This window comes from Quercus suber, unplaced genomic scaffold, assembly GCF_002906115.3.
Source record: "Quercus suber isolate HL8 unplaced genomic scaffold, Cork oak 2.0 scaffold_193, whole genome shotgun sequence".
NCBI classification, from domain to species: domain Eukaryota; kingdom Viridiplantae; phylum Streptophyta; class Magnoliopsida; order Fagales; family Fagaceae; genus Quercus; species Quercus suber.
Window position 1 is genome coordinate 562,832 of NW_027069651.1, and position 22,802 is coordinate 585,633.

Here is a 22,802-nt window from a genome sequence, read left to right on the forward strand (position 1 = left end):
CCCCCAAAATAATAATAATAATAATAATAATAAAACAATAAAACTAGTTGTTTTTTGAAAACTAGTTTAGCAAATAAGCTATTGAAAACAATGGAATACAAACTATTTGTATCATGAATGATTTGAATTTTTCCATTTTGAGAATTCAAATTTTTTTTCTTGACTACAATGCTTCGTTTCCTTCATCTATTAGAATTTAAAGTTGGATGACAAACATGATTGACGTAGTTTTTTTTTTCTTTTCCAATATAAAATTTAAATTTGAACATCATGTTTGACTTGATTTGTTCAAGGAATAATTATTATGAATCTCGATCCCCTTGGATTGCAGTTCTCACAGTTACAAATCCAAATCAACCCACATGCAAGTATGCTTTAATCCCACAGAAATTACAGCAAGAACAATTTAACTAACCCATGAAAAAAAAAAGTCAGATTGAACTAGGAATCCAAAATTAAAGCTAAGTAACTAAGAAGGTGAAAGACACTAAAGAATAATAGGCATGAAACAAGGGAACGTACCTTGTATCCAAGAACAAAGGACAGAGCAAGAGACAAATGAATAACGGAAACCAACCACGGATCAGTCTGAATTTGATACCATAATACAAATAAGAATAGGTGTGGCGCCTCACCTTTAAAAGAGGTTGCTCAACACCTAGTTATTTACGAAGTTACCCATTATCATCAATCTCAAATGCTTACCTTTCAACTGAGGAGAATGAAAACTCAAGGGAACTACTTTTTGAAGGTGGAGAGTGATTATACAATGAAGGACTTGGGGGCACAAAAACTTCAATAACTCCCTCAAGCATCTGTGTGATCTTTTTCACCGAGGGTCTCAGTGAAGGATCTTCTTGAATGCACCAAATTGCCACAATCACAAGCCTCTCTAACCTCTTCATGTCATTGATTGCTTCCTCATCGTTTTCTACCAACTTATCTAATTTTCTATCTTTGTAACATTCGTAAACCCAATCTATTAATGCCTCCTCTGCTTGCAATGCAAATTTAATACTAGACTTGCAACAAATAATCTCAAGTAACATCACACCAAAACTATACACATCAACCTTAACAGAAATGGATGCTTTCCTAAACCATTCAGGTGCAAAGTACCCAATTGTCCCTCTTATTCCTGTTCGAGCAGCCCGAGTTTGCTCAGCCAATAAAAGCTTTGCTAATCCAAAATCAGCAATCCTTGGTGTAAAGTATTCATCCAAAAGTATGTTTTGAGGCTTTATGTCACAATGGATGATTTGGGTGCAACATTCTTCATGTAAGTACATGAGACCTCTTGCAATTCCAAAAGCAATCTGCACTCTTTGTTTCCAATGAGGTCTGGATATCCCAAAGAGAAAGTTAGCTAAAGAGCCATTACTCATGTACTCATATACCAATAGCCGGTGCTGCCCCTCATCACAATAACCAAGCAACCGGACTAAATTTTTATGATGAGTCTGACCGATCACGCTCACTTCTGTTTTGAATTCTTTCTCACCTTCTTCTACCACCTTACCTAACTTCTTGACTGCAACAAATCTTTTTGAATCTGATGGAAGGACCCCTTTATAAACAGTTCCAAAAGCACCTTTTCCTACTATTTGCTTGAAGCCCCTGGTCGCTTGTTCGAGCTCTTTATATGTATAGCTTCTCACATTTGTTGCAAGTGTGCTATCAATATTCCACGACGAATTCAGCTTTTTGTGGTGCAAGTAGATAATAGCCACAATACTAGCTATGAAGAAAAGGATATTGAGAAATGCAGAGCTGCCAAGGAGTAGTGCCAAAACAACTACCACAGACTGGCTTTTCTTCACTGGAACAAAGCTATTAGGTACCTTGATGAAAGCTATTCTCGTAATATTTGTGCTATATCTTCCGTTGGACAAAGGATACTTCTTCTTCCAACAATAACCTCCTGTTTTTTCATAAATGGCCACAACACACATGCAATCGTCAAGGCATTGCTGCTTACACACCGTCTCATTAGCCCCTTGAACAAGGCTGTAATCTGTAAACGGCCAATCCATATTTGTAAGCCGTACAAAGCTTACCTGCCCTTTATTTTCTTCCCATCCATTGTCGCAGTTGGGTTACGGAAAATCTGGTTTACACCCTGCCCAATCATCATATGGGTTCAATTGAGAAAATCCATAAGGACATGAGCAAAATGTCCCGCCCCCACTTGAAGCATCTGAGGTACGACAAACACCGTTGAGTCCACAGAACCCACCTACAAAAGTATTAGCATCAAATACACCACAAATATCAGTAATACCAGGAATGCCTTGCACTGGATCCCATGTTGAAGGACAGCTTCCACAACTTGTGTCCTGCTGTCTGAGATGTTTGTATATTCTGAAGACCGCATCATAATCAATCCTCGCCATGTGGTAGAAAGAGTCTTTTGAGCCTGGATCTTCTTGGGTAAGGTTGAAGATGTTGGTTGTTTTGTTCGCATCTTGGACATACATGTATCCGGCTTCAGTAAAGATCAACTGTGATTCCCAGAACATTGTCATGGTGGCAAAATAAGCATGATTAAGGACTTCAGATGGCATATTTATAGAATAAAGCACCAGATTGCCATCAAGCTGTAAAGAAAGTTGGAAGCGGCCATAAGAATAATTTGTAATAGATTGGTGAGACCCGAGAGTGGTATTCATGTGCAGTATTTGGCCAGGCAAAATCGTATCAGTAGGCTCTTTGAAGCTTTCCCATATAGAATTATACTGCTCATCTAAAATCACCAAGTTCCCATTGTCCAGTATAGCCGCACAACTGGATTTGGAACCATTCCCTGGAGCCTTCCATAACTCTTTGCCATTAGGGTCATTGAGAACAAATGCACTGCTGCTATTCTGCGTCAGTGTAGAACCTTGTGGTGCTGGTTCATTGCCATTTGCAGACCAAACTATGGTTTGGTCTTTTGTTTTAGCAAACCAAACTGCAAGCAAGAATTGAGACTCTTTCTCATTGATTTGAAAACGGCGGAATCCAAAGGAAAATTCACCTAAACGCGACGTGAATAATGGATTAATATCTTGGTCTGTAACTGAAGCCGGTGAGTTCAGCAATATGTTACAGTCATCTTTGGTGTAGGTAAAAACAGTGGGAACGAGAGGAAGAAGCAGAAGGAGAAGAAAGAGAGAACAACAATGATATAGTGTTGAAGTAACCATTGCCATAATAATGGTTAAGCCTTATGGGTTTATGAGTTAGAAAGAAACCATTACAACAACATTTATAATGTTTGATAGAGTTTAAACATGCTGTTCCAAGCAGTTGCTGTAGTCTTGTAATTGAGATCATTTAAGAACCAGTCATTTTCACGGTCTATGACTTCTTCAGATATTTGACTTAACTGACACCAAATTGTTTGGAAAAAGTCTAACTAATAAAACTAGCTAGCGTCAAGAAAGCATGAATGCTTCAACTAGTAGCAATGTTATCAAATGAGAAAACCTTTTCAATTAATAAAGATAACTCTTTAATCCCTCTCCCTTAAATTAATAGTAGCTTCTTAACTACTTCTAGTTTTTTTATTATTCAGACAGATGTTGCTCTGCTTTAGCATTTGTATGATAGTTGAGATTTTATTTCTTGTATCTAGAGTGTAATGTCCTAGAAACAACATGATTCTATGTACACCTTTTGAGTTTATAATAATTAATCTAAACCAAGAAGAATCAAGAAATTTATACATTTTGGGGCTGACTTGATATATTTTAAGTTTTTTTTTTTTTTTTTAATTACAGAATTTCAACCTATGATGTCTGCTTATGACGATTGGGCTCTTTATTGTCATTATCATCATTCAGTTTGACTTTCTACTCTCAAGTCTCAAGCTATTAAAAGAATTGAACATGAATATTTTTTTTTTTACAAATGTCCTATATTTAGAAGCCTTTCAAGGAGAGGGAAAGAGTGAAAAACTCATCTCTCTCTATATATATATATATAAATTATTTAAGAACCAGTCATTTTCATGGTCTATGACATCTTCAGAAATTTGAATTAACTAACAGCAAATTGTTTGGAAAAAGTCTAACTAATAAGACTAGCTAGCGTCAAGAAAGCATGAATGCTTCAACTAGTAGCAATGTTATCAAATGAGAAAACCTTTTCAATTAATAAAGATAACTCTTTAATCTCTCTTCCTTAAATTAATAGTAGCTTCTTAATTACTACTAGTTTTTTATTATTTAGACAGATGTTGCTCTGCTTTAGCATTTGTATGATAGTTGAGATTTTATTTCTTGTATCTATGAGTGTAATGTCCTATAAACAACATGATTCTATGTACACCTTTTGAATTTATAATAATTAATCTAAACCAAGAATAATCAAGAAATTTATACATTTTAGGGCTAACTTGATATATTTTAAGTCTTATTATTATTATTATTATTATTATTATTATATATATATAGAGAGAGAGAGAGAGAGTTTCAACTTATAACTTCAACCTCTAGCGTTTGTTTCTAATAATTGTATTTTTTATTATCAAACTAAGGCATCAATCAATTTTTGGTATAAGTAGATAATATTTATTTAACTTTCTACTCTCAAGTCTCAAGCTGTTAAAAGAATTGAACATGAATAATTTTTTTTTTTTTAACAATTATCCAATATTTAGAAGCCTTTCAAGGAGAGGGAAAGAGTGCAAAACTCATATATATATATATATATTTTAAAGAAAATTAATTATCATCCCAAATTTTTTGGAGCATACATTTGAAGTGGCGAGAATTAATTCTCTAGTTTATGTTTTGAATTTAAAATTATGATATGTGCTTAAAATATTTAATTATATCAATTAAGAGTATTTGAAGTATTCAACCGGAGGTAATAGACACAACTCAATTAGACCTCACTAGCTGCGTCATTAGCTTAATGCATGGGCAATGCCTCATTGCCCAAGTTTATAATAGTGTCAATTTCCACGTCGCTCCTTGATTTAATGCATGTATCATTGCAAGTCTTCACTCTCTCTCTCTCTCTCTCTCTCCCCCAATTAGTTTTTCTACAATTAATAGAGTAATTAAAAGAAGTATATATTTGCAATTTGAAATAGTCATTAGGACGGCTTCTCAAAAGAAAAAAGAAAAAAGAAAAAAAAAGGTGGCATTAGGTATCTTGGTTGAAACCTTGGCCGGCATTGTTTCGTTTGTGAAACTTGATCAAATCAAATTAAAATAGATAGTTAACATGTGACTTGACCGCCTACTATTTAAGTTTTGGCTTTGAGTTCTTTGCTTGCACAGCTACACCTACACATAATTGCCAACTTTAGTCGAGCTTTCCAAGTATTTCTATAACTAGAACTAGACGCTAACTCATGCAATGCATGGAAAACTTTTAGATCAAATGTTAAAATGTTCTGATTTAAATATTTATTTGCTTTCAACTATTTGAAAGCTGAATCAACTCCAATTTAAGATGAAAGATGTTGTTTAAACATTTCTTATGAAAAATTGTCAAAATCTTATCACATAAGATCATTAAAAATGAGAAATACAAATATTATGGAGTAATGTATTACAATAATTATAACATGCTCTTACATATGGTTTAATAAGTATTACAAAAGAATTAGTCAACAAAATAATATATAATTGTGCTTGTATCTTCAAGCTTTATTAAATGTTGTTCTGGGTTTTGCTTTCTGTGAAAAAATAGTCATTAGGTCGGCTTCTCAAAAAAAAAAAAAAAAAAAAAAAAAAGCCCGCATTAGGTATCTTGGTTGAAGCCTTGGCCGGCATTGTTTCGTTTGTGAAACTTGATCAAATCAAATTAAAATAGATAGTTAACGTATGTGGCTTGACCGCCTATTATTTAAGTTTTGGTTTTGAGTTCTTTGCTTGCACAGCTACACCTACACATAATTGCCAACTTTAGTCGAGCTTAATTTTCAAGTATTTCTATAACTACAACTAGCCACTAACTCATGCAATGCATAGAAAACTTTTAGATCAAATGTTAAAATGTTCTGATTTAAATATTTATCTGCTTTCAACTATTTGAAAGCTGAATCAACTCCAATTTAAGATGAAAGATGTTGTTTAAACATTTCTTATGAAAAATTGTCAAAATCTTATCACATAAGATCATTAAAAATGAGAAATACAAATATTATAGAGTAATGTATTACAATAATTATAAGATGCTCTTACATATGGTTTAATAAGTATTACAACATATCAAAAAAAAAAAAAAAAGTATTACAAAAGAATTAGTCAACAAAATAATATATAATTGTGCTTGTATCTTCAAGCTTTATTAAATGTTGTTCTGGGTTTTGCTTTCTGTGAAAGTTTCTAATTCTCTTTTGTTCATTGTTTAGAGATTAGACCCATACAAATATTCTAAAAGATTAAACATACTAAAAACAAAAGATATTTGACCAAATATGATCGTCCCCCTAAATCTTCCAATTAGCAAGTAACATAGGACATCAACTGCAACTAATCAAATAATTCCTCAAATTTAGACCCTACAAAGCATGACAGCAACTATGTTACCAAAAACCCCAAAGCTTAAGACATTGCATAATTTAGCAATACTATGCAAATCTTCACCTCCCCCTTGCACACGTATCTAGCCCAATATTTGAGACAATTCATTTTAGCTCATTAATCACCACAATTAAAAAGAATAAAATAGTCTCTCTCCTTTTCAATGTGGGATTAAACATTTTCACTAACTCCTCACCTTCCATATTCACTCTCACATCTTTACATTTATATTATAACATTTATTCATTTTAATTATTTAATATTAAAATGCTCCAACAAAAAGTTCCTCATCTTTTTTATACAGTTTCTTCTTTCTTTGTGTTAGTATTGTTTAGAGATGTTTGAACAAGGGACATATTTAAATTTCTCTGGAATCTCTGTTAATTTGATATGGCATACTTCACAAAAATACACTCTTCCTTTTTCTCCTCTTTTTTATTTATTATTTTTTTTTTATAAACTGGCTTATCCCTTAATTTTAGCCCGTTATTAGTTTCTTACCAGATTTAAGATTAAATTCCTATATTTATAGGGTTTTAGAATTTGAATTTCAAAAATAGTGCTTTTTCTTTTGGCAATTTAAGTTTAGCCTTTTGCTTTTTGTCTAACTTTTTTTTTTCCTCCCCTAAAAAAGTAATAAAATTGGTTGTTTTTTGAAAATAGTTACCAAAAATTTTGAGATACCAAAGGGACAAGTATGACACATATGATTTGAATATTTTTCTTCTTGAGAAATCAAATTTGCTTGACTAGCATGTTTTATTTACTTTCCTCTGTTAGAATTCAAAGTTAGTTGACATACATGATTGATGTAGGTGTTTGAAGTGATTTGCTCAAGGAATAATTATAAATGAATCTCGACCCCCTTGGGTCATAATTCTCAAAGTTACAAATCCAAATCAACCCACACACAAGTATAATTTAATCCCACAAAAATCACAGCAAGAACAATTTAACAAACACAAGATAAATAAAAAATAAAATAAAAAATCAGATTGAACTTTGAACCTTTTTGCCAAGAACAAACCACAGTGCAAAAGATAAATGCATGAAGGAAACCAACTGTTAATCATCCTGACTCTGATAGCATAATATAAACAAGAATAGGTGTGGCACTACTGCCATTTCATTCTAAAAAAAGAAAAAGAAAAAAAAAAAGAAACGAAAAAAAAGAATAGGGATTGCTAAATACTCAGTCATATGTACAAAGTTACCCATTCTCATCTATCATAAATGGGACATAGAAACTGAAGACAGTGAAAAATAAAAAAATGAACTACTTTTTGAAGATGAAGAGGAAGTATACAATGGAGGACTTGGGGGTACAGAAACTTCAATTACTCCTTCAAGCATTTGTGTGACCTTTTTCATTAAGGGTCTCAGTGAAGGATCTCCTTGAATACACCAAAGTGCCACAATCACATGCCTCTCTAGCCTCTTCATGTCATTCCTTGCCTCCTCATCGTTTTCTATCAACTTATCTAATCTTTTATCTTTGAAGCATACATAAGCCCAAACTATCAATGCCTCCTCTTCTTTCCTTGCAAAGGCAATGCAGGACTTGCAACAAATGATCTCAAGTAACATCACACCAAAACTGTACACATCAACCTTAACTGAAATGGATGCTTGGGTAAACCATTCAGGTGCAAAGTACCCAATTGTCCCTCTTATTGTTGTAAGAGCTGCTCGACTTTGCTCCGCCAACAAAAGCTTTGCTAATCCAAAATCAGCAATCCATTTATATTATATATATATATATATATATATATTATTTATAAGGAAAAATACTAATTTGGTCCATTTCCTTTATATCATATTCAGTTTAGCCCTAACTTTTTAACTGTGTCAATTTGGTCCTTAACTTTTTAGTGTCACGTCAATTTAGTTCATGTTGTTATCTATTAATTGGATGGAAATTACTGACGTGGCTAACAGACAAAATAAAAAATTAGTTTATGTTGATGTGGCAATAAACTAATTTTTATTTTTGTTGTTTGCCACATTTGTAATTTTCATTCAAGAGATAACAACATGGACTAAATTAATACACTACTAGAAGGTTATGGACTAAATTAATACAATTGAAAGGTTATGGACCAAACTAAAATATGGTGTAAAAGATAGGGACCAAATATATAGTTTACCCTTATTTATATCTAAAACATGAAGGTGAATCACATTTATGTCATCATTTCTATCCATCATTTCCTAAAAAAAATGTGTATAAGTATTAATGTATGTAATAATGCATTATCATTTTTTTTATACAAAATAAAAATTTTACTCTAATATAATCTAAGTGTATATGTGTGTGTGAAACTCCCTTCTGGAGACTTGAACCCCAGCCCTTGCCTCTCACACCCCACAAGCACTTATACTTGTGGAGTTACCACTGCACTAAGGGTGCGCCATGGTTGCATTATCTTTTTACTCATTCTCAAAACTAATTATAACTTATAAATTATGATATAACCATCACTTTCACTAGCATGACTTTTCACATTCTTGAACCTAAATGTAACTTATTATATAAAATACATGTAATACAAACATCTTTGGTGGAGACACCATTTATTTATTTTTAGTTTATACTTGCCCAAAAAAAAAATCTCATTCTTTCTCAAAAAAAAAAAAAAAAAAAATCTCATTCCACCACTATATTTATATCTGTATGTAAATGTAGTATTCAAGGCTAGGTTGAAGGGTTTAGTTCCACTCCTTCTTAGAGAACCATATGTCATCTTCATCAATTTCAAGAGATAGAAATAATAAAGATCTTAACAAATGGTTTTTTTTCCTCTTTCTTTTTCCTTTTTGTATAAAATATTATATGCAAGAGGTTTTCCTAATATGAATTTTGTGGTGTACCAACTTTCTCTACATGGTGTCAAATTCAACTTGAATAACACATAGAATCACAAATGCATGCATGCATAATAATATAATTAAAAATATTAATTTTATAACAAATCTAAATGACGTCACTTTAAAAGCAAATCACTTCCATCACATTGGAATAAATTATTCATCACATATTATGGTTTACATCACTTTATTCTTATAATTATTATTAAAATTTTGAGTTATGTTTACTATTTACGGTTGTTTATTCAGTCCAGTTTGGTCCATTTTGGACTATTTGGTCCAATTCAATTCACTTCAGTACATTTTGTCCACTTGGGTCATATCTAGTCCATGCTAGCCACTTTGGTCCAATTATATCCATTTTGGTCCATTGTTTCACTTTGATTCAATTCAGTCCTCTTCGAGCTATTTGGTCCAGTTTAGTCCACTTCGGTCAACTTGGGTCCAATTTAGTCCATTCAATCCACTAAAGTCAATTTAGTTCAATTCAATCCATTTCAATCCACTTAAGTGTATTTACTTAAGAATGAGAAAAATCAAGTTTGGGTTAAGTGTATGATAAAATTTTATTATCATAATAATCTCCTTAAGAGAATGAGAATTTGAATAATAAATTTCAAAATTGAAAACTTTAGTTGTACCAAAAGAAATTAGAAAAATATAGTGCATATTAACAATAATTAGAAGAATATGGACTACTTCAAAAAAGAACAATATCAATTAAAAACACCAAAAATGATACAATTATATATTTGTAAAAATAGAGAGATGAAAATTACTTTTAGAAATTGTTTAATTTTTAGGGAGAAAAAATTATTTACAATAAATTAACATTATACCACATCTCAAAATAATTATATATTCCCATAAATTCCAGGGGTCTGCGACTAGTATGAATAAAACCTATTACACACTTGTGTGTATTCACATAAGTGTTAAATAACACTAAATCTTGAGTCTAATTCATGTTTTCAACTTTGAAATCACGAGTTAAACCCAAGATTTCAAAGTTATCACACACTTGTGTGCATATACACAAATGTGTAATAAACAATGCCCATAATTATATATATCTTGTGCGGTTTTGTAAAAAGAAAAAAAAGAAAAAAAAAAAGAAAAAAAAAAGGTAAATAAATAAATAGTATGCCATGCAACAATTAAGGTAAATTTCTCTATACTTATTCTTTGTGATTTGTGAGAACTTTTTGGGTGTATTTGAAGTTTGTGAAAGTGCCTCTATACTACTTTTCTATTTTTCATATTTGTTAATGAAAATTTCCCCTCATCAACGTCTATGAATTTAGGCCTAAGGCCGAGCCACCTAAATACTTGATTTTCACTCTTGTACTTGTACTTGACTGTCTATTTTTCTTCGTTTCTGTCTTTCTCGAACTCATAATAATTTTTCACACAATCTTATATGAGAATGCTATCCAAAAGCCCTTGCACACAACACTACCTCCATAGTCCTCATATGCATTTCCTCGACACAGGATCCACCTCTGGCAAACATGACACCCTCCATGCTTGATATTTCTATGTTAACCATATTAAGCTAGGCTATCTAAATTTTCAAATATCATTCCTAATTTCCAGACCATGAGTCAAGTTTAGTACTCATATGCATTTCCCCAACACAGTGGCAAACATGACACCCTCCGTGATTGATATTTCAAATATCATTCCTAATTTCCAGACCATGAGTCAATTTTAGACCATATCAATATGCAAAATTATTTCTTTATGTGAGTCTTCATTTTTTTGCTGTGTTCAAAAAGTAATTCTCCTTGTGTCTCAATAGCACTTTTTGATCTTGTCATAGAAAAATCTTGAGATTGAATCCACTACTTAAAAAAAAAATCATCTTGCAATCATGAATTTGATAACCTGGGGTGCCTTCTATGCCTACACCAAGTTTCCTGACCAATCAACTACATAATCAAAGTGCCTAGTACGCAGGACTCCTTATTCTATAAAGTCTGGAGAAGTAATTTGTAGACAACTTTACTAACCAATTTTTTGGAGAAACTAATTTCCACTCTATCTGCGACATATTGCTTAAACAGAAGATACTTCTCATCGCATCAAAGTCTGACCACTACTAACTCCACAATCAACTAGGATTCATAATAGTACGAGCAGACTTTACTTGACTGAATCAAGTTTCTTTGCTCGTATATGGTAATTTCTAGTTTACATCACAATTGAGCTTTCGTTGAGTTTAATTTAGGTTATAAGGTACATAATGTATTCAGTCAATGGGGCTTGAACAGGTCCATTATCCCCTTCCATAACACCCCCATAAGAGAAAAGGCCCATGACCATGAGATCCAAACCCCCGGTCTGCTGAGTGCCATGAGAACTAGTGCCAACAAAATTGACAGAACTTTAAACAAAGATTGAGGCATGCATAAAAGTATAAACTTGTAATCTGGTACTTGCTACTTAGTCTAGAATAACATGTGCAAATGTTTCCACATTAAAGCTCTAAAAAACACAAGCACCAAGAGACCACAAATCAAGCTCAAAAGCCAAAGAGTTTCTAAATTTTCTCTATTCTCATTTGTCTGACCAATAGGGTGCCAAGAAAGATAGTGTGGTTCTCACAGAATACCTCCATTATAGCTTCCTAGGTGGCTTTTAAGTTGAAAACCTGCCCATCCACCAGGTTGAGAAGCTGGCTTGGTATCTGTTATCTTTGGCTTGCCAAAAGACTGAGCATTATTTCAAAACCACTCGTGTAGCCTGCTTACTTTGGTGACCATTTTGACAAAAAGTGTTGGTGCAAACATGATAATAATGGAAATAACACAACGAGAAACTGAATAATACTTCTGAATATTATAACAACCCAACAAATGTCGTATAGATACTTGCACTCTTCACCTCCTCTTTGCGTACGTATCTAGCCCAATATCTGAGACAATTCATTTTAGCTCATTAATCACCACAATTAAAAAGAATAAAATAGTCTCTCTCCTTTTCAATGTGGGATTAAACATTTTCACTAACTCCTCACCCTCCATATTCACTTCCACATCTTTACATTTATGTTATAACATTTATTTATTTTAATTATTTAGTATTAAAATGCTCCATCAAAAAGTTCCTCATCTTTTTTATACAGTTTCTTCTTTCTTTGTGTTAGTATTGTTTAGAGATGTCTGAACAAAGGACATATTTAAATTTCTCTAGAATCTCTGTTAATTTGATATGGCATACTTCACAAAAATACACTCTTCCTTTTTCTCCTCTTTTTTTATTTATTATTATTATTATTTTAATAAATTGGCTTATCCCTTAATTTTAGCCCGTTATTAGTTTCTTACTAGATTTAAGATTAAATTCCTATATTTTTAGGGTTTTAGAATTTGAATTTCAAAATAGTGCTTTTTCTTTTGGCAATTTAAGTTTAGCCTTTTGCTTTTTGTCTAACTTTTTTTTCCTCCCCTAAAAAAGTAATAAAATTGGTTGTTTTTTGAAAATAGTTACCAAAAATTTTGAGATACCAAAGGGACAAGTATGACACATATGATTTGAATATTTTTCTTCTTGAGAAATCAAATTTGCTTGACTAGCATGTTTCATTTACTTTCCTCTGTTAGAATTCAAAGTTAGTTGACAAACACGATTGATGTAGGTTTTTTCATTTCCTATTTCAAATTTAAATTTGAACGTGTTTGAAGTGATTTGCTCAAGGAATAATTATAAATGAATTTCGACCCCCTTGGGTCATAATTCTCAAAGTTACAAATCCAAATCAACCCACATACAAGTATAATTTAATCCCACAAAAATCACAGCAAGAACAATTTAACAAACACAAGATAAATAAAAAATAAAATAAAAAATCAGATTGAACTATGAACCTTTTTGCGAAGAACAAACCACAGTGCAAAAGATAAATGCATGAAGGAAACCAACTGTTAATCATCCTGACTCTGATAGCATAATATAAACAAGAATAGGTGTGGCACTACTGCCGTTTCATTCTAAATAAAGAATAAGAAAAAAAGAAAAGAAAAGAAAGAATAGGGATTGCTAAATACTCAGTCATATGTACAAAGTTACCCATTCTCATCTATCATAAATGGGACATAGAAACTGAAGACAGTGAAAAATAAAAAAATGAACTACTTTTTGAAGACGAAGAGGAAGTATACAATGGAGGACTTGGGGGTACAGAAACTTCAATTACTCCTTCAAGCATTTGTGTGACCTTTTTCATTAAGGGTCTCAGTGAAGGATCTCCTTGAATACACCAAAGTGCCACAATCACAAGCCTCTCTAGCCTCTTCATGTCATTCCTTGCCTCCTCATCGTTTTCTATCAACTTATCTAATCTTTTATCTTTGAAGCATACATAAGCCCAAACTATCAATGCCTCCTCTTCTATCCTTGCAAAGGCAATGCAGGACTTGCAACAAATGATCTCAAGTAACATCACACCAAAACTGTACACATCAACCTTAACTGAAATGGAGGCTTGGGTAAACCATTCAGGTGCAAAGTACCCAATTGTCCCTCTTATTGCTGTAAGAGCTGCTCGACTTTGCTCCGCCAACAAAAGCTTTGCTAATCCAAAATCAGCAATCCTTGGGGTAAAGTACTCATCGAGAAGTATGTTTTGAGCCTTTATGTTACAATGAATAATCTGAGTGCTGCACTCTTCATGTAAATACATTAGGCCTTTCGCTATTCCAAAAGCGATTTTCACTCTTTGGTTCCAATGAGGCTTGGATATCCCAAAGAGAAAACTAGCTAGAGAGCCATTCCCATTACTCATTTACTCATAAACCAGAAGCCGGTGCTGTCCCTCATCACAATAACCAAGCAAACGGACTAAATTCTTGTGATGAGTCTGACCGATAACATTCACTTCAGTTTTGAAGTCCTTCTCACCTTCTTCTACTACCTTATCTAACTTCTTGACTGCAACAAATATTTTAGAATCTGATGCAAGGACACCTTTATAAACAGTTCCAAAAGCACCTTTACCCAATATTTGCTTGAAGCCCATGGTTGCTTGTTCGAGCTCTTTATATGTATAGCTTCTCACATTTGTTGCAAGTGTGCTGTCAATATTCCATGGCATATTCACCTTTTTATGGTACATGTAGAAACTAGCCACGAAACTAGCTAAGAAGAAAAGGATATTGAGGAATGCAGAGCTTCTAAGGAGTACTACCAAGATAACTACCATTGGCTCACCTTTCTTATCTGACTTGCCTTTCATATCTGAACCATGACCTTTAGGTACTTTAATGAGAGCTATTCTTGTAATATCTGGGTTTTGTCTTCCATTGGACAGATGATACTTCGTCTTCCAGCAAGATTTACCTTTATCATCATAAACTGCCACAACACACAAGCAATCATCGAGGCATAGCTGTCTACACGTTGCCTCATCAACCGCAGATCCTTGAAGATAGTTGTTATCTGAGACCGGCCAATCTGTGTTTGTTAGCTTTACAAAATCAAAATCTTTATTTGCTTCCCGTCCGTTGTGGCAGTTAGTGTGAAATTTGTTTTGCAGCCTGTCCAATAGTCCGATTGGTCCAAGGCCGAAAATCCAACAGGACAAGAGCAAGATGCATGACTAGAACCACTTTTTTTTAGTACAAATGCTGTTGGGTCCGCAGAACCCACCACCATTAGCATAATTAACAAATGCATCACAAATATTATCAGGAATGCCATTTACTTCAGTCCATGATGCAGAACTACTTCCACCACTTGTGGTGTCCCCCTTTCTGAGGTGTTTGTATAGTCTAAGGCAGGGCGTAGCTAGGAATTTTTGGTTGGGGGGACCGAGGTAATTTTATTATATTGATTTGCAATTCAAAAAAAATACAAAGTATGACATGTATACATATATACATGTCTTCTTGCATTAGTTTTAGAAAAAACATTAAATTTAATCAAAATTAGACTACATTTATAAGAAATTTTATTTATAGAAATTAAATATAACAAAGTCACTATAAGCAACTATAAAATAAACAGTATTTAAATTCAACCAAATTAGACTACTATGGTAAAAAATAAATTCAAAATCAATTTCATTCATCCCAACTAAATTCAAAATCAATTTCATTCCCACTAGTAGTCTAATATTGTACCCTTATAGTCTCTCTTCTCTCTGATGATAATTTCCACACCAGTACAACATAGGTCTTGAATAGTTATGGGATGTGGCCCCACTCAAGAAAAAAAATGTGAGATATGGCTTACATGTCTTAGAAAAGGAAAGGAAAAGTCAAAAAGATGAAAAGTAGGAATTTGGGGTGGGGCATATTTATGGCTACGTATTGGAGGAGGGGCCAAGTTTTTCTCATAGGGGGGCCAGCTCTTAAATGAGAGAGTGTGAGACCTATTTGTTCCTACTATTATAGAGGTTTTAAAAAATTTGGGGGGGGGGGGGGGGTGGGGCATGGCCCCTCAATGCATAACGTGCCTCCGCCCTAGTCTGAGGACTCCATCATGATCAATCCTAGCCATGTGGTAGAAAGTTTCATTTGAGCTAGGATCTTTCTTGAAAACGTCGAACCAATTAGTTAATATTGCGTTTTGGACGTACATGTTTCCAGCCTTAGTAAAGTTCAACTGTGTTGCCAAGTTTATTGTCCAGCTAGAAAAATAAGCTTTCCCACAGATTTCAGATGGCATAGATAGAGAATAAAGCGCTAGATTTCCATCATACTGAAAAGCAAGCTAGAAGCACCCTTTAGAATAACTAGTCGCGGACTTGCGCGTCGCGCATGGTTATTTTTTTTTATGATTGTGTTATTATTTGAAATATTTTTGAATGTATTACTACTTAAGTTGCATTATATATGTATAAACAATATATTGCAGGATTCATGATGATAGAAGGTATTGTCTTGGAATTAGATGCAGAAAGGATACAACTATAGTTGGCCTTGTAGTGAGTGAAGAGCTGATCATCCGTCTTTCCAAGTTAGTAAAATTTAATTAATTTAAAATTAGATAGAAAGAATTTTATAAATTTGAAGTTAGCATCATGCTAGGAAAAATGTACAACTTACACAACCAAATAAAAAGTTAAAAAATATTTTATCATAGCCTTTTCATTTTATTTATAATTAAAAGTTACAAATACTTGAAGAAACAATCCAGCTTAAAAACATGTAAATTAACAAGTAACTTGTGAGCAACTAGTGATTAAAATAGTAATAAGAACGATGACAGGTGTCCACATCATTCAATACCAAGACCTTTTATGTGATATTTTTGCACCATTCATGTTTTTCAATAGAAAATATCTAATCTCTAAACATATTACAATCTCGTTTGACGGTTATTTCAAAATTTGAACATCATGTGATTCTAAAGAATTTGGAATTTTTACTAAATTATTTTACAGCCTCATCTGACGGTTATCTCAAAATTTGAATATCATGTGGTTCTAAAGTATTTGGAAAATTTGTTATTTATTAAATTCCCCCAGCATTATCCATTATAATTTGGTACAAACTAAAAGATAATATAAAAATTAGTTTAGCACACCAAAAGATAATACAATCTCAATTCTATAATAGCCTTTTCATTAATTGAGATTTGGACATACTGTACAAAACAATCCAGCTGTTGAACTTGCAATTTAATAGATAACTAGTCGTAGACCCGCGCGTTGCGCGTGATAATATTATCATTTTAGTTATTATTGGTTAAGAGTTGGTTTTTCATTTTCTTTCAAGTAAATATATTGACTTTTAAAAAATATACAATCTAATATATTAATTCAACAACAATAATAATAATGTTGAATAAAATAATATGAGAAGAAAAAAAGTAAAAATAAAAGATATAACAATAAACACCAAATTAATTATCTCTAAATAAATACCAAATTATTTAAATCATATTATGTAATATTATAATATTACATTCTTATATACTATCTTTAATTCTTTTCATTGCAATATGATAAAATTTAACATTCAAAGAGAATAAAAAATAAATAAACAACAACAACAACAATTTAAAAAACAAAACTAAATCACAACTTAAAAAACAAAACTAAATCGCATTAACCAAAAATAGAGTTTTAAAGAATATAAAAAATTATCAACTTAAAGTAGAGATGCAAGAAAAATAAAAAAATCCACCAAAAAATTTAGAGAGAGAGAGAGAGAGAGGGAGAGAGAGGGAACCTTTTTATTGTGAGGAAAAACTATGCATAGAATAGAAGAGATGGTGACAAATTTATAGTAAGAGGGTGTGAATAAGAAAAGACAAAAATAAAGGAAGATGAAGGGAAAGAGGAAGAATGATATTAATATAGAGGGTAGTGGGGAGATGAAAAGGTAAAGGAGGGAGAAAGATTGAAGAAGTAGTGGAGAGATGAAATGGTAAGGGAGAGAGAAAGGTTGGAGAAGTGTAAATATTAAAAAAATAAACGTTAAAAACAATTATAGAAAAAAAAAAAAAGGCTCACACAAAAAAAGAAAAAAAAAGGGGTTTTGTGTGAGCCTTTTCAGCTTAAAGAAAAAGGAAAAAAAAAAAAAAAAAACACCTAAAAGCTGAACTGAAAAGGTTTTGGGTTGGACTTGATAGTAGAACTAAATAAATAAGAAGTGGACTGAATAAATTATACAGATTTATTATAGGGTGATAGTGGGAGTAAATAAATAAGTAGTGGGTTAGATTTATTATAGGGTGATAGTGGAAGTAAATAAATAAGTAGTGGGTTGCATTTATAGGGCTGAAAAATGTAAAAACCATTTTAAAATTGTAGGAAAATTATATTTTAAAAAAGAAAGAAAAAAAAGAATGACGTGGCAGCTGATATGGCGTAACGTGAGAGCAGCAGCATTAAACGCTACGCTTCAGCTTTTAGTAATATAAAGATAAAGATAAAGATAATATATATTTTTATATGCTATATTTAATTCTTTAAAACGCAATAGGATAACATTTAACATTCAAAGAGAATAAAAAATAAATAAACAACAACAACAATAATTTAAAAAACAAAACTAAATCGCATTAACCAAAAATAAAGTTTTAAAGAATATAAAAAATATCAACCTAAAGTAGAGATGCAAAATATATATATATATATAATCACCAAAAAATGAGAGAGAAAGAGAGAGAAAAAGAGGTTTTTTTTTTGTGAGGAAAAATATGCATAGAATGAAGAGAATGCAAATTTATATAAAATGATAAAATAAGAAAAAAAAAGAAAGAAGGAAAGAGTGAGAATGATATTAAGAGAGGGAATGGGGAGATGAAAATGTAAAGGAGAGAAGAGAAAGGATGTGGAAGGAAGAGAAAGGTTGGAGAAGTGTAAATTTAAAAAAATAAACGTTAAAAACAATTATAAGAAAAAAAAAAGGCTCACACAAAAAAAAAAAAAAAAAAAAAAAAAAAACACCTAAAAGCTGAACTGAAAAGGCTTTGGTTGGGCTTGATAATAGAACTAAATAAATAAGAAGTTGGCTGGATTAATTATACAGATTTATTATAGGGTGATAGTGGGAGTAAATAAATAAGTAGTGGGCTAGATTTATTATAAGGTGATAGTGGAAGTAAATAAATAAGTAGTGGGCTGCATTTATAGGGTTAAAAAATGTAAAAACCATTTTAAAATTGTAGGAAAATTATATTTTAAAAAAGAAAAGAAAAAAAAGAATGACGTGGCAGTTGATGTGGTGCAATGTAAGAGCAGCAGTATTAAACGTTAAGCTTCAGTTTTTAGTAATATATAGATAATATTATATTTTTATATGCTATATTTAATTCTTTAGAACGCAATATGATAACATTTAACATTCAAAGAGAATAAAAAATAAATAACAACAACAACAATAATTTAAAAACAAAACTAAATTACAACTTAAAAAACAAAACTAAATCGCATTAACCAAAAATAGAGTTTTAAAGAATATAAAAAATTATCAACCTAAAGTAGAGATGCAAGAAAAATAAAAAAATCCACCAAAAAATTTAGAGAGAGAGAGAGAGAGGGAGAGAGAGGGAACCTTTTTTTTGTAAGGAAAAACTATGCATAGAATAGAAGAGATAGTGACAAATTTATAGTAAGAGTGTGTGAATAAGAAAAGACAAAAATAAAGGAAGATGAAGGGAAAGAGGAAGAATGATATTAATGTAGAGGGTAGTGGGGAGATGAAAAGGTAAAGGAGGGAGAAATTGAAGAAGTAGTGGGGAGATGAAATGGTAAGGGAGAGAGAAAGGTTGGAGAAGTGTAAATATTAAAAAAATAAACGTTAAAAACAATTATAAGAAAAAAAAAGGCTCACAAAAAAAAAAAAAAAAAAGGTTTTGTGTGAACCTTTTCAGCTTAAAGAAAAAGGAAAAAAAAAAAAAAAGGACTAAATGCTGAACTGAAAAGGCTTTGGGTTGGACTTGATAATAGAACTAAATAAATAAGAAGTTGGCTGGATTAATTATACAGATTTATTATAGGGTGATAATGGGAGTAAATATATAAGTAGTGGGCTAGATTTATTATAGGGTGATAGTGGAAGTAAGTAAATAAGTAGTGGGCTGCATTTATAGGGTTGAAAAATGTAAAAACCATTTTAAAATTGTAGGAAAATTATATTTTAAAAAAGAAAAGAAAAAAAAGAATGACGTGGCAGCTGATGTGGCGCAACGTGAGAGCAGCAGCATTAAACGCTACGCTTCAGCTTTTAGTAATATATAGATATAGATTTCTGTTGTTAAGTTTTTTTTTTTTTTTTTTTTGGCTTGTATATTTTGTTTTAGATTTTAGATCTATAAATTTTTTTATGGTCACTAAAATGAGGAAAATACTAGAGCTGCAAGTTTTTTTATTATAAATTACTTATGTAATAAGTGGTTACTAGTAAGTAAAAAAATGATGTAAATGGTGTGCCCATATGTGAACTAATAAGAATTTGCTACCAAAAAGTTTTGTAAAAATGTTATAAATTTTTTGTGAGTATAGCATTACTCTTAAAAGAATCAATGATATTGTTAAAGGGAATAAAATGTAATTTTATAGAACAAAATTACTAAAAGTAATACACATATATAATAATATATTTAAATAAAATTTGGGGGGGGGGGGCATTGCCCCCCTCGTCCAAGGGTAGTTCCACCCCTACTCTTGTGTACTAGAGGTGACACGAATACGTCGTGCCCTAATACGACAACATGTTGACCAGGTGTTCCGCCCAATACACGTAAGCATTTACGGAAGCTTCACCCAATGTATTGTCGTATCAAAATAGCATAGTATACGACTTGTTGGCATTTACTATTTTGATGAGCAAAACTGCAGAAAGCTAGACTTATTCATTTTAGCTGAGTTCTAGAATCACGAGTTCATGTCAATTCCACACGGTTCATTGACTTTATACATGAATTAGTATTTGTGGCCTATAAATGAATCAGTTAGTCCATAATTGTTAGCAGTTTCGGTCTTTGAGTTCTCTGCAGCGCACAGCACCACAAAATTGCCAATTTTAGTTAGGCATAAGACTTTTATACTGAAATTTTCACACCCAACCAAGGCTTTTATTTTTGTGTTATGGTCGCCCAGACAAGTGGGTGAGTGCGTGCTATGAAATTTTCTACGAAAAATTGGTCAACTTTTCAAGGGATACTTTTCTGTTTAGTTTTGTTAAAAGTAGGTGGCGGCAATTAGGGTGTAATTTTACTATTCTTTGTGATTTTTGGAAGACTGGTTTTTTTGGTGATTGTATTTTTTTGGAATATTTGAGGTTTAAAATTTTGAGAGTTCCTTTGTGCTATCATTGTAGCCTTTGTAATTATTAGTGCAATTTTCTTCTCGTAGTCACCCATGGAAGTAGGCCTAAAAGGCTAAACCACATATGTCCTTGGTTCTCACTTGCGTGGGATTGTGTTTATTTTTTTCATTCCTATCTTTCTCTAGTCCCCAATAATTTTAAACAATCAATCTGCAAGAATGCTATCAGAAGGCTCTTTTGTGCAGCAAGCTGGTATTAGAGTCAAGGCTCTCTATCTAGGCATTTGAATCTAAAAGTTCACTTGGTGTGTAAAATACTAGTGAATGTTTAGACCCCCAATTTTAAAAATACCAACACAAGCTTATACACAAACAATGTATGTGCGGAATAATGAACATAAGCTATATCTAAATTGGTAAAACACTCTAAACCATAATTAATCACATAACACAGCAGCAATTAAAAGGTAAAGAGTAGGGAAGAGAGCTGCAAACACAAAGATAACACCGACACGTGTTATCGAAGAGAGAACCGAAGAACTCGAAGAAAAACTTTTCCGCCACCCTCCAAGCGATAAAATGATCCACTAGAAAATCAATTGAGATACACGAATAGCAATAGACCCTTCAAGCCTAATCTACCCAATGCACCTAAGCCCTCCAAGCTTCTTGCTTCAACAAGGTTTAGCGTAACCATGTATTCTCTAACTTTCTGGATCCCGCAATAAACCTGTTGCCTCAACCAAATGAATTGGTCCTCTCTGAACTGCTTCCCATGCACCAAATAACTTTCTCACTGATATGGGTATGGTGAGATAAGGATTTGGCTAAAGATCCTCTCAAATATATGTCAATGGAGAGGGTGAGAGTAGAGGAATTTGGAGAATCAAAAGTATAAGACTGTGGATAAATCAATCTTTTTGTTCTCTAGGGTTTTTCTCTCAAAATTCTCTCTAAAAGCTCTCCACATTTTGTGGATATAAGGGTATTTATAGTAGGGTATGAGAGAGAATGTGAAAATACATTTTTCTGCAAAACATGGGGTTTTGGCGAGTGACTCGCGATTGGGATGAGTCGCGAGTTCCAGCCGCCAGATGACTAAAAGGTCCAGACTGTATTTTTTGTCCTATAGTGCTCCAGTTATCATGACCCTTCAACTTCTTGCATGCTTCACACGTGTGGCACTTTGGCGAGTCATCAATCGCGAGACATTCGCGAGTTCCAGTCGCGAGAATGCTCTTGATTGCACACACACTTGAATTCCTCACACTCTCTCACACACAACCCTTACAATGATTCTCACATAAATACTGGGTTTCTAATTATTGAATTACAAACAAATTTGGCACGAAATAAAACCAACACATAGTTAAATAAATTCAACTTTACAAAATCTGTTCTCTCTAGAGATTTTGTTTTTGATTGGTTCATAGATCTGATTGTTGGGAAGAAAATGTTGAGAAATATGTTTAGAGCTTGTTGTTCAATTTTAACAAAATTAAGCTAAACTTATTAAATTAAACATTTATGTAAGGCACTGGATTCCCTGTTAACAAGGCACAACAACAAATTACAATATAATATAAAGTGCAAAAAAAATAAATAACATAATGATTTGTCGACGATGTAAAAAACTTAGCGATGAACCCAAATGAGAAAGAAAAACACCTAGTGAATACCTACCCACATAA

General features: G+C 32.4%; 2 protein-coding genes and 1 pseudogene across 2 annotated transcripts; all 3 read right to left on the reverse strand.

The window, feature by feature from the left end:
• Positions 1 to 594: 594 nt before the first annotated feature.
• Positions 595 to 2,033, reverse strand: LOC136069860 (G-type lectin S-receptor-like serine/threonine-protein kinase LECRK1). Its single transcript, XM_065778928.1, has one exon. It carries the CDS (start codon positions 2,031 to 2,033, stop codon positions 702 to 704), a length of 1,332 nt encoding a protein of 443 aa, XP_065635000.1. The 3' UTR covers positions 595 to 701.
• Positions 2,034 to 2,096: 63 nt separating this feature from the next.
• Positions 2,097 to 3,185, reverse strand: LOC111992629 (G-type lectin S-receptor-like serine/threonine-protein kinase LECRK3). Its single transcript, XM_065778929.1, has one exon. The coding sequence runs from the start codon at positions 3,183 to 3,185 to the stop codon at positions 2,097 to 2,099; it is 1,089 nt and encodes a 362-aa protein (XP_065635001.1).
• A 4,563-nt stretch (positions 3,186 to 7,748) lies between these two features.
• LOC111989771 (G-type lectin S-receptor-like serine/threonine-protein kinase RLK1) lies at positions 7,749 to 21,808 on the reverse strand (annotated as a pseudogene).
• Between the last annotated feature and the right edge of the window lie 994 nt (positions 21,809 to 22,802).